The following is a 13,093-nucleotide window of genomic DNA, read 5'->3' on the forward strand; positions in this document are numbered from 1 at the left end:
AATGATAATTATTATAAACACGTTTTTAAGCATTTTTAACGATTCTATTGTTCTTATTATCTATATGAACAATAAAATTGATACCGAACTCCAATCGAATCATTAATATTGTTTTTATATTTTAAATATCAACCTACATTAAATGAATAATATAAAAACTAAAAATTGCCTGACTTCAATAATCTTGGTATGCTCTTTTAATATTAGTATGGTGTATGTTATTTTTTCTTTAATTTTTTTTATTTCATTTTTTATTTCATTTTGTTTATCTCATAAAAAGAAAACGCATTATAGAATGTATACAATGGTTTCAATATGTCGGTAAAAATATATATAAATACTAGCGGACCCGACAGACGTTGTCATGCCCGAACGTTGGATTGCCTGCTATTAGCTGGTTCAGCAAACGCAAAATCTCGAAAATTTTTGATTGTCGATAAAGTATATACTATGTGCCATTTGATATTGAAATCGCAGCGCCACCTACCGGGTCCAATTGTGCATCTAAATCATCCAGGGACTCACTCGAACATACACTAAAAATTTAAGTGACATACACGCGAACAGAAGAATTATATATATAACCAGATTAATAAAGAAATAAGAACACACGTTTTTTATTTTTGCCATTTTTGAGCTATTTACTATTTACATAAGGATTCGTTTTTCGTTTATCTCCTCGCGTGATTGGCTATTGTCGTGCTCAAATCAAAATCGTGCAAAAATCATCGCGAAGAAAAGTCAGACCACGTTTTACCCTGAGCCCTCTAAATAATTGACACTCAACTCATGTCCAACGAGAATTTAGTCATTCCGCCAGTCGAGTTTTCACGCGAGCTTGACATTTAATTTGAAACTAAATGAAAATAAAAATGCCCGATTGTGTCGTAAAAGCGTGCAAAAACTGTCCGGATTAAAGGAAAAAGACCTTTCATTGAGAAGTAGGTACCTAGGTACTTGTTTATGATTGAATTCCAAGGCTAAAAATTATTAATATTGAATTTAAGTAGGTACCTAGGTACTTGTTTATGATTGAATTCCAAAACATAAAATAATCCATTTTCAAATATAGACTTTTTTTGCAGAAAAAATCAGAAAATCCATTAAAAATAAATAAATGGGTGGAAATTATAGGGAGTGTAAGGGAAGAATCTGATTGGGATTCATAAAAAGCAAATGCTGTTTGTAAACATTTAAAAACAAACTTTTTTACAGCCAGATAAAACTGGGCGCTTTCAAGCGTTTTTGCATAGTCCTAGCATCCATATGAAACAATTTCTTAAAAAAACAAAACAATAAAGACAAGTCAATAGTAAATATCTATAGTGTGTAAAAAAGCACTGCTCTAATGACATAATCCAGGGAGAATACGGGAATACGTTTGTATGAAGAACAGTCAGACCGCGTTTGCTCTTAATAATAGTTTCAAATTAGATTAACAACTTACTGGTTTTGTCCAGAAGCTTCATTTTGTCCAAGGTAGCTTGCATTTTGTCGTTGTATATGAGAACGCCGGACGCGTTACTTTTGTAAGCGTTCTTAACCTGAAACGAAAAAACAATTTACAGAAATTGTGAAAATTTGTTTGGTAATAAAGAAATTATAAAACAGTGAAGGTCGATAAGATCCAAGGACAGCGATCAGTGTTAAACAACTCTACAAACGAACCCGGGACCTAAGGCACGTTAAGCGAACGCGTCAACAGCTACACTACGGAGGCGGACATTCCTTACTCGATTTACTCTATCCAGAGTAGCCATCGAGTCAAAAACACTCGTCCAGGGTTCTGGTTCTATTTCACACACAAAACCGTATTATTTTAAGTGATTTATCAAATTGTTACGTTCCTAAATAAATACAATGAGTAAGTTTAGTGTTTTTGAAAAAAATGTTAATAGACTATTAAACAATGCCAAAGTATTTTTTTCAATTTATTTTTAATAATTTAAAGTTTTGTATTTCTGAAATAACTCCGCGTTCGACGTCAGAGGTTCTCATCCGCATATTCTCGATAAGTTCTGCCCTTTGGTCCATTGACGGCAAGAAAACCGGAAATCTTCCATAACTCTCCTATCATTGGTTGATTCATATGAACCAGTGACGTCGTTCAAAGTAGTAGTAGTTAGTTTTTTCGTACATTTTTAAGAAACTTTGCGGTACAATTTAATGCTCCAATTTTTATCGCGCGCAAGAAAACATTTACTGTATCCAATTTCCTGTAGGGCTGAAGTTCTTTATTATACTTCGAGTTAATTTCGACTGTGTTTAGGACAAAGGCTTTAAGCCACGATTTCGGTAAAAAAGTTGCTTTATTTTTGTGTTTTAAGGATTGCGTCAGTATCTAAAGTTGGCGGTTTAAATACTACATAGAAATATATTGTATTATACAAGACCTAAGTAATTAGTTAAAAACGTCATGTTTAAAGTAATGTGAACCATTTCCATACTTGTGTTGTAAAAACTTTGTCCTGAACACAGACGATTTATTTTACAAGTTGAATTATCCTTACTATTATTTATTAAAATGAAGGAATTCTTCTGACTTTTCTCTACCCAAACCCACTAACGGGAAAAAAACAACTTTAAACAAATCGCTAGAAAATTCGTCTGATAAAAACCACCAGAACCGGAATAAGCTTTTTCCATATATTGTGGTTTGAAGCCTTTGTCTTGAATACAGTCGATTTAGTATACAAGTGTAATTATCTACCTCTATAATATTATTTATTAAATTGTTTGAATAACGAGTTAGGGCAGCGGTTTAAAAAAATAAATAAATTTGTTAATAGACTATTGAACTAAGCTTTTCAGTTTGTGTATTGTATTATCAGCGGTATGATTGATTAAAGATTTTTTTTTATTTCTGAAGTTATTCCGCGTGTGACGTCTCAAGTTCTCTCATTCAGTCAGTTCTGCCGATTGATCCGTTGACGGTAAGTAAATCGGAAATCATAAACGACTGTCTTATCATTAGTTGATTTATGCGAAATAGTGACGACGTTTAAAGAAGTTCGTTTTCGTTAAAATCATTTATAATTTTTTATACATTTTCAAGAAACTTCGCCGTAAAATTTAATGATCGAATTTTTACCGCGAGTAAGGATACATTTGTTGCATCTCTTATTCTGACTTCTCTCTGGCCAAACCCATTAACGGGAAAAAAACAATTTTAAACAATCACTAGAAAATTCGTCCGATAAAAACCACGAAAACAACGAGAATAAAAATACACATCCTGATTTTACATCACTGTTGACATTGAATAAAAACTAAAGTTTTGCAAAATTTTAAGGTGAAGTTCACAAAACAAGGTTACCAGCTAGGGAAAAAATCGGTGGCTTTATGCTCAAAGTGCCAATGGCGTTTTTTGTCGTTTTTAATAAACACATTAAAAAACTGTTACGTCAATTATCAATATTTAGTAATGGCGACAAAATACAACGCTACAATGAATACTAGATTCATCGTAATAAATGTGTTGTGTAACTAGTAACTTTATTAATAATGCCAAGCTGTTTTAGTCATCAGGTAGACGTTATTTACACCGATTACAGTAAATGCTTCGACCGAATCGACCACAAATTACTATTAAAAAAATAAACTAAAATCGGTATTAGAGGCGACCTCTTCAGATGGTTTACTTCTTACATAGACAACAGGTCAGAAGCGGTAATGGTTAATAATTGTATTTCTAGTTGGGTACGGGTTCCCAGCGGGGTGCCTCAAGGGTCTCTTCTTGGACCTTTGCTCTTCATATTTTTTGTTAATGACATTGATGAATGCTTTTGCTTTTTGCGCTTGCTTTGTTTTGCTGACGACTTGAAAATTTTTCATGAAAATTACAATGTCCGTAAAATAAATAAATAAATATGGACGATTCGCCCCTGATGATTATTGCCCTCAATCATTCTCTCGACGATGGTAAAGAGCGCGCCCGGGTGTCTGATGTTACAGCCAATCCAGTTGGATCGTTATTGGGTACCTGCATTTAGGAGCTGCCTTGTTTGGATAGTTCAGTAGCTCAATCACAAATAACTATCGACGTGCTAATAAGCGACATGATAACAATTTCTCACCATGGTTTATCGTATTCGCGATCACAATAGAACATCCGTGAACACCTGATATTAAATGTCAAAATATTTACATTTCGCGACATATTATTTATTTTTTTATTAGTGTTAAATTTTTTCAATTTTTTAAAATTGTAAATTTTTTTATTTATTGGTATTATTTTGTTTTACATTTTTTGTTTCTTTTTTATATTATTTTGTTAACTTGCCAAACACAAGAGCCAGACTCTTTTTTGGCAAGTTCAACCTTAAGTGTTCCATTTTTTTTACTGTGTGTATTGTTTTTTTTATGCTAATAAGGGTTTTTATTAAAAATATTTAACAACGTATAATCCTGCTGGGCAATCACATATTTGAATTTCACCGGTGTAAATATGAAAAATAATCCAAAACTGCTGTTTTTTTTTATTTGTTTATTATTAATCATGCTATTTATTGCATTTAGTCGGCGGTTGGCAAGCCAAATGTCAAGAAAATCAGTCGCCATAGTAATTGTAATTTTCACTTTTTTGTATTAGATACTCCTTACTATTTTGCAAGTGCAATGAATTGTATTATTTTTGATAGTAAACGCCGATTTTTCGCCAATGAACTGTATTTATTTACGAGGAAAACAAACCGACACGAGCGTTGACTTAGAAATTACACACGCGTTAACTTATGACTGCGATAACTTAAGCATGTTCATTATTGTTCATCGGGATCGCTCAAATGCTTGGCATGTTTTTAAGCACGTCGATAGTTACTTGTGATTGAGCTACAGGAATATCCGGTTGAGAGTAGAATACATTGGGGAGTCGAATACCCCTAACCATGCAAGGTTGGGTTTTATACCACAATGCGCCATTCGCATGCGACAAATGGTTAGAAACCGCGACAAAAAACACAGTCTAAAGCGACCACACAAACAGACAGAACCTAAACACTTATTTGTATGTTAACGTCATATTAACCGCTCTGGTAATTTCGTCTAATGGACGGAACTTCTGGTGTCCTCCGGGTCACTTTTTGTCTCGTGGGTATCAGACAATAACACTCCTAGCCTATCGATTATAATATCGACAATCGCTCCGATAAACTATCAGAGCGCCGCGCGCCGCGTGATACGCTAATAAAACGATAAATTCCATGAGACGAATACGGGTACACTTTGTTGCCAATTCTCAGAATCTCAATTTACGATAGACACAATAAAAAACATGATGTTAAAAAAACTTTTTCTAGAATTATCGTTCGTTTATTAGAGATCAATCATAAAATAATTGTAATCTACGCGAATCCATATTTTTTTCTAAATTTATGTGCAAATTACAATGCTAGAAAACGGAAGGTGCATCTTCGCATACCTGTAAGGCTCATTTCCCACCATGGTAACAATCCACACGGGACCATCAAATAACGTAGGGTTGATCAATATTTATTGCAGCAACAACAACAAAAACAACAAACCATCACGTCGTTTCCCCGTAGGGGTGGGCAGGGAGGATTAAACTCCATATCACTCCATCTTTGAATACAGACCTCGCTTCCTCTACATTCATACATCTTCTCATGCATGCACGTCGATTATTCCTACTCTCGACATGTCCATCTTCAAGTATTTGATGGACTTGAGCGCGCCATGTCTTTCTCGGTCCTCCTCGTTTTCTGCATCCATCAACATTCGCATCGTAGATCCTTTTAGCCGTTCTTTCGCTGTCCATTCGCTCTACATGTCCAAACCAACGCGGCACCCCATTTTTGATTCTGTCGATAATGCATGTCTTAGCCTTACACAGTTCACGGATCTCGACAATTGTGCACCTACATCGTTTTACCACACATTCGCCTGAGGGATCGCATCTCGACAGCATTCAACCTACTTTCATCATAATTTTTCCAATTCCATACTTCGTTCCCATACATTAGAGTTGGCACTATAACTCAATTGTAAACTGCTAGTTTAGCCTCCTGCGATAAACATTTGTTTGCCAAAGTATATTACAGTGCACCGTTCACCCTGTTTCCGGCACTCACCCTCCTTTCAATATATTTCTTGCTCTTTCCATCCCTAGTGAACATACTTCCCAGATACACAAATTCTTCTAGCTGATTCAGAATATCCCCGTTCACACTGATCTCACATTTAGTTATATTTTCATCCCTCATTTATTGCACAATATTTATTTATTAAAATTTCTATTTACTTAATGCCAGGCAAACCAAATAACCAGTGCTGGTGACCAACTGAAGTGATGGTTTTGGTTTCGGCGAGTAAAACGAGTTTCAGCCGCGGTTTCGGGTTCGGTTAAAAATTGGCCGAAACTTCGACCCAGCCGAAACCTGCGGTCGGAATGTCAAATAGCATTATCAGCATCCGCACGCGTCGTAATACTAATATATTGATATCATTTTAACTTTGCTAGAATCCCACTCGTCCATGCGCTTTGTAGCTGCACGATGATTGGTTATCTAGCTTTCATATATCAACTTTAAACTACCTAAATTTTGTAAATGGGCTCTAGAATTCCTATCGTCTATACGCTTAGTAGCTGCAAGACGTGTTGTAATCTTACTCCTTTTTATTACTCATATTATTATTTTTTTTAAATATCATTTATACAAAAACTTTATTTGTCAATTTTTTAAATGTGTAAATGGGGGCTAAATTTCTAACTGTGTATGCGCTCTGTAGCTGCAAGACGTTCTGTAATCTAGCTCCTATCTGTTATATTTTTTTATTGATCTTAATTGAAAACGAGGAACTAGAATCCCAAGCGTCCATGCGCTTTGTAGCTGCAAGACGTACTGGGATATTTATTAATTGTACAACGCCCTTGAGGTGATTTTCACAAAAAATGGCGCTATATAAATTATCCAACTATATATACATATATATATACTAAGATCTTTCATATTTATATTTTTATAATTCCTTCGTAGTTAATAAGTTAATGTTTCTATAGCGTACATTGATAAAGTATTCGATTTAAGTAATATGTGTAACATTAAGAACAAAAAAACGCCAAAAATAAACAAATTTACTCATTAAAGTTATGCCCTTTATTTCATTGTGTATTTTATTTAATACTTATTTAAATTAACTCATAATGTTTAACAATAAAAACGCCTGATTTTAGGCGTTTTGGAGAGACTGTTAACTTATTTTAATAAGTTTTGGTATCGGCTGAAAATCTTTTTTCAGTCGATCACTAACCAGTACACCATGAGGCCAACTAATTTTCACTACTCGTAGTTTCTTTTGGCAGAATAGAAATACCTTCAAAAAATCTAGTTTTTTATTTTTTTTATTATTGCGCAATAAAAAAAAGATTCGTTTTAAAATGGCAAAATCGTATGATTTCCTCATTTTATGTGCGTTTTACCAGACTACAGCATAAAGTATTATTTTCTCATTTGACACGCGGATGACACCTGTCTGATGTTGCCTTGTTTAGTTGCATTACACATTGATACAGTGCCAATATAGTTAAGTTGGGTTCTCACAAAGACAATACAATAGACAGGACACTATTATCCTGTCCTCGTGTGAAACCTACTTTAAGTTAGGTTAGGTAGTTGCATCACACAATGATGGTTTACAGTCCAGTTTACCTTGTCTTCGAAGTTGCAGCCCCCGCGCTTGATGAGCGCCACCCAGGGCCGCTTGCCGGCCAGGGCCTCGTGCCCCGTCAGGGGGAAGGCGCAGGCGCGGTGGTCATTGGGGTCCCCTTGCTGCCCCACGTGGACTAGCACTCCGGACGCGTCCCCGACGTGCCCCTCGCCGTACTTGCCGTCCTGGGAACAATGCAAAACTAGAGAATAAGAAAAGCCTTATGAAACATTAGAAAAAAAGCGGACATTGGCGAGATAAAAAAGGCCACTCAAAAAATAACAGTTTGGTACATAGCTAAAGTTCCCATTCGTCCCGATTTATCCGGACTGTCACCGTTATTGACCTTTCTGTCACGACGTGACCAATAATCTCCCGATATAAACATGTACAATACAGCGACGCTGTTAAGTGGGTATGCGGTGGAGAAGAGCAGTTTGATGATAAGTTTTTGAACACAGTTTTTTTATCACTTTCTCAAAAAGACAACAATTTTCGGCAAAAAAAATGTGTCGGTACCTTTTGCGTTTTTCAAAATTATTTACTATGTTTTTTATATTTTTTTATTTAAATCTTAAAGTAGGGCACACATATCATACATATTGTTATGTGTGTTCTAATGTACATTGCAAATATATTTAATTTATAAATTATTTATCACATATGTCTTGACCATTATTTTAAATTTTGATATGTTTTTTTCTTCATAAATATTTTTTTCCATTTCGTAATACTAATATTTGTATGTACCATAAAATTTTAAAACTCACCCTCAGTTTGACCTAGTTTGAAATAAATATTTTTATAGAATAGAATCCTCCCTTACAGTACACCGCCAACACATATTTTCAATAACTTTGTCCCGCTGTTTCATTGAAATATTATGTTTTGTATATATTTCGACTTATTTTTTTAATGTAATTATTTAGTTTTCTAGGGACGAGGTTGTCAATTTTTTTAAAGTTCGATATTAGTAATTAGCGAAAATTGACAAATCTGCTTTCCTTCCATACTTTTATTTGCTCATATATACAGGGTGTTCTTTAAACCCTGTCACATCCGAAACCACGATGATCAGTATGGGCAAGAAGACATATAAGCATATTTAGAACAAAGAAAAATTTAAAAAATATATACAAAAAAAACAAATGGTTGCTTACTTCTGCAGAGGAGAAGAGAGGGGAGCGCGGGGCAGTATCAGACTACCCCCTTCCCCCTTCTCGTTTCACCCCTGCAGAAGTAAGCAACCATTTGCTTTTTTTAATATTTTATTTTTTTAAATTTTATTCGTTCTAAAAAAATATTTTAATGTGCCAATATGTCTTCTTGCCCATACAAATCATCGTGGTTTCAGATGTGACAGGGTTTAAAAACACACTGTTTATCGATATTTTAATGTCTTTTCATTACGTATTTTTGTATTATTTAATTTAATACTTACTCTTATTTAATTTTGTTTAATTTTGTTTATTACTCTCATTTCTTACTATAATATAGAGTGAGTTTCTAGAAACCATATCTCAATTATCTTTTCAATGGTGTTTTTGTGCATATATATATATATTTCTATTGATACTTTTATTTCGTTTTTTACAATACTACTATATTTTACTATTATTTTGTTAATTTCAATGATACTATTATTTTGGATATTTGATTATGTATGAATTTAAATTTGAATAATTTATATTTTAATATTTATAGGTATCCGATTACTTTTAAAACATTGTATTCTTTGGAATTTAATTATTTATTATTTATACCTGGTTTTTCTGGATCCTTATTCTATTGCATCACATGTCATTATAATTTAATTTAATTAATTTTACTATGTATTTATTATTGTTAATTATTATGGCTTGACACAGGCACAGCCTAAAATCCTTAATAATAAGTTCATTCATATTTAAACGAGTGTAATTTTGAATGAACAAATAAATAAATATAAATTATCCTGACACTGTATAATATTTACCAGTCTGAAGATGTCCATTAGAGGGTGCAAGCGATAAATGGTCAAATAAATAATTAGAGTGTACCAAGCATTTTTAATTTACAACTTATTTTTTAAACATTCGTAAATATCTATGCAAGCCAATCGAAAATATTTATGTGTGTAAATCATTGATTAACATCATTTAAATTTGACAATTTCTGCTCAGTTTTTTAAACTGAACTACTCGCAATACGAAAAGCTCCAAAGTACTTTCGAAACGACCCAAATTTTTACCGTACACCGAGCTATGAGAAGTTACCTATATATGTTTAAATTCAGGAATGATGACTATTGTCCATGCGATGATATTTCTTCACAAAGTATCGAGCATCTGATATTTCATTTATAATTCCATAATCTTAAAGCGGAATGCAGGAAAGATGGAATATCCTTAACAGATATCCACACTGTCGTTAAAAGTAGTTATCACGCGCCATTTATTTATTTATTTATTTTATTTATAAATTTATTGCAAAAAATAATATACATACTTAATAACAGGGAATCTATATAACACCAATTAATGTAAAATGAAAACGGAGTGTTTCCTGTTTATGATAATCTCCATCTAACATGGCACAGCCTGTTCTAAGATGGAGATTTTCTATATTTAGAGCATAAGTATTCCTATACTAATAAAACAATAACATAAAAAAGAAAAACTAAAACTACTTAATTATAAATGCCTAACTATTCAAATGTAAGAAATTAAAAATCGTTATTAAACAAATATAAAATATATGTGCCAAGAATACATGTTACTTAAACGTAAATAATATAGTATAATATATAATAAATCAAATATAAAGCAATGAAATACATAAAAGTATAAATAATATGTGTACCAATTATACAAAGTACTACGTTTTTTTAATTACATATATTTTTCAAAAAAATCTCTCGCTCATTTTTATTTTGAAATTTGTTTTACATTTTGAGTTTATATTTGGCAATAAATCATTAAATATTTTTGGAGCAATTACATTGTATTGCTTTTTACCAAAGGCGGTTGATACAAATGGGACAATACAGTTTCATTTTAATTATAACTTTTACTTTTGATTTCAACTCTTAATTTATACTTACTTACATCTACTACCTGCATCTAATAAATTATTGTTGGTTGTGAATTTTTACAAATAAATTTTAATGTTCATGGAAGCAGAGAGAGAGGGAGGAAAGTAGAGTAGCTAAACAATGTCTTCTTCTTTTTATGTACTATTTATTTAATATTTATATTTTTACTTTTTTGGAATTCAATTCTTTTCCCCCTCTTCTCCTGCATTCATAATAAATTAGTGTGAAATCTGTAATTGGTCTTACTTTTTTTAATTGTTCTTTTGTACCTTGTTTTCTATAAAGACTGTGATTTCATTAATAAATAAATAAATAATTTGTGTTGCTGAACGAGTGTTTATATTTTGTTGGGTTCTTTTGACCTCACTTAATTTATCATAAAATTTAAGTAGTAGGCACCTCACAAACAATTGTCTTACATCCAATATCTTTAACTCAGCGAATAATCTTCCGTTGAATACCTCAAGGGTTTTTTGAGAATGATCTTCATGATCCATTTTTGTGCTATTTTTACTGGTTCAAGGATTGAACGAGAGCAACCTCCCAAGCGAAATTGCAATATGATAGTTTGCTTCGGCAAAAAGCAAAATTAATTTGTCTCATAAGTTGAGCATTCAAAATATTTCTTAGGCTTTTATAAATGTACGCTGTTCTTGGACTTTGCAACAATGGTGATTGGACTAATAAAGGTAATAAACCAAAATTAGTGATCGAACATCCCGTTTCTAAGACAAACAAAAACGATTTTCTCCGAGTACCTTAGCCTTGTACATGACACGTAAGGCTACTAAATACAGGGGTTCAAATATATATATATATATATATATTAATTAAAAGGTATTGATCAAGTAAATTCATAAATTGGCTTAAAAAATTCAAGCTAGGATATTTTTTTTTTATATATTACGTATTTCCCCTTACTACACATGGTACAATGGGCACTGAATTGTTACATAAATTAAATTTTTTGTGTGATTGGTATACGAGTGCACAACCAAATATATATTTTTAATTAAAGTTGTATAAGACGATAAAAACACTAAGCGATAAATTAAATTATCGTTTTGGCGTTTTCCGGCGTTTTTATCGCCAACGGTACCGCGCTGCTTCGTCCTCAATCTACAACGATGGCCTTCCTCATCACGAACCCACTAGGCCGGGGTTTCCCAAACTGTGTTCCGGGGGCCTGAATAGTGTTCCACAAAAAAAATGACGGTTAAAGCAGGCTTAGGCGAAAGTGATCATGAAAATCTAATTGATTTAATCAGTTACTCTGATTTGAAATAAAAATATTAAATCGACGCTGGGAAGGAAAAGGTTACCAAGCGATAGATGTTTTCGTACCCGGACGAAGAGACGAGTATGTCTCGAAACCGGTAGGCACAGAAAAGTCGGTAAATGCTTATATACAAATATTTAAAACATTTAGTATATTATTTTATATCTATATTCGGGTAATTGATTGTTGGTCATTTATTTTATTTTATTTCATTGGAAAGCCAAGAGAGACATCCATAAATTTATAAAATACAATTATACTATAAATACATATCATAAAGTCCAATTAGAGGCTTCCACATAATATTGTTATTGTAAATGTTGTCACATAAAAATTATACATAACATAAAATAACTTATCATACAAAACTTATAATATTACTAGAAATGTAAATGTAAATGTCATACATATTATTTAAAATATATCTACTTTTGAATATTGATCACACAGTTGCGCATTTATTTATTATAATAACTTTAAAAATAAGTTAACTATGCGTTAAAGGAATTTCTGTCTGGCTGAAAACACAACCTTAAATATAAGTTTTGCAGAAAACAACCTGATCTTATATTAAATAATACTTTGACTGTATAAGGTGACATCCTTTATTAAGACGTGTTTTTTTTATTACAGGCATTTTTTAATAAATAAATTTATAAAATTAAAATACTTATGTTTTTATCTACTTTCATATATTTAAGATAACTATATGTTTCATAATGACACAACATACATCAGAGTTTTACTAGGGCTGGCTGTTTTCTGCAAAATGCACATCTTAGGTTGTCTATTTGTTTTTATTTAATTAAGAGAACTAGATTTCTGGAGGCATTAATCTTCCCATCAGTATCTATTTTGTAAGATTTTTCTAGTGCCGTGGGTACTCTCTGCAAATTGAGAAATGCTGTTTTTGTGATCAACACTATTCTCAATTTACAACAGGGATGGAGAATACCTTAAATAAAGGAATATGGAAGTCTAGGCATTAACAGGGCTTATACCTGTCATTGGCTGGTTTAAGTGGCCACTTTACACTCTGTGTAACATTCACCATGTTTGAACATCCATGTTTCTTC

At 32.5% G+C, this 13,093-nt stretch overlaps 1 protein-coding gene across 1 annotated transcript in view; it reads right to left on the bottom strand.

Moving 5' to 3' along the window:
- gol (ring finger protein goliath) overlaps positions 1 to 13,093 on the bottom strand; it is a 180,913-nt gene that overhangs the window by 42,346 nt on the left and 125,474 nt on the right. The window contains exons 4-5 of the mRNA XM_088225244.1: positions 7,668 to 7,850; positions 1,448 to 1,544 (exon numbers count right to left, since the gene is read on the bottom strand). Coding sequence (XP_088081370.1) covers positions 1,448 to 1,544; positions 7,668 to 7,850 — 280 coding nt within the window. The remainder of the gene's footprint in view (positions 1 to 1,447; positions 1,545 to 7,667; positions 7,851 to 13,093) is intronic.

Source organism: Micrasema longulum, unplaced genomic scaffold, assembly GCF_059751315.1.
Source record: "Micrasema longulum isolate JH-2025_06_02 unplaced genomic scaffold, ASM5975131v1 h1tg000340l, whole genome shotgun sequence".
Classification (NCBI taxonomy): domain Eukaryota; kingdom Metazoa; phylum Arthropoda; class Insecta; order Trichoptera; family Brachycentridae; genus Micrasema; species Micrasema longulum.